Source organism: Buceros rhinoceros, unplaced genomic scaffold (genome assembly GCF_000710305.1).
Source record: "Buceros rhinoceros silvestris isolate BGI_N320 unplaced genomic scaffold, ASM71030v1 scaffold22497, whole genome shotgun sequence".
NCBI classification, from domain to species: Eukaryota; Metazoa; Chordata; class Aves; order Bucerotiformes; family Bucerotidae; genus Buceros; species Buceros rhinoceros.
In genome coordinates this window covers 11,429-11,673 of record NW_010424262.1, presented here as the reverse complement: position 1 = coordinate 11,673, position 245 = coordinate 11,429, and the positions used below count along the sequence as shown (strand labels likewise).

General features: G+C 71.4%; 1 protein-coding gene across 1 annotated transcript in view; it reads left to right on the top strand.

Annotated features, from left to right (window-relative positions):
• Positions 1-40: 40 nt before the first annotated feature.
• LOC104497483 (bromodomain and WD repeat-containing protein 1-like) overlaps positions 41-245 on the top strand; it is a gene marked incomplete at both ends in the record, with an annotated part of 11,601 nt that continues 11,396 nt past the window's right edge. Inside the window, one exon of the mRNA XM_010140738.1 lies at positions 41-115. Within this exon, the coding sequence (XP_010139040.1) occupies positions 41-115 (75 nt within the window). The remainder of the gene's footprint in view (positions 116-245) is intronic.

Below are 245 nucleotides of genomic sequence, written 5' to 3'. Positions count from 1 at the left end.
CCCCCGCCCCAGCCAGCCCCGCACTCATCCCACGTCTCTCCCCGTGTCTCTTGCAGAGCTCTACTTCCTCATAGCTCGGTTCCTGACTACCGGGCCCTGCAGGAGAGCGCTCTGGGCGCACAGCCTCGGACCCCGTGGCCATCCGCTACCGCGGGGAGGACTGACGGGGAGGTGTGAACAGCCGGCCCCCCCTGCCCCCTCCCCCGCCCGAGCCTGTTTGCGGCAGCCCACGCCTGGGGAGGCCA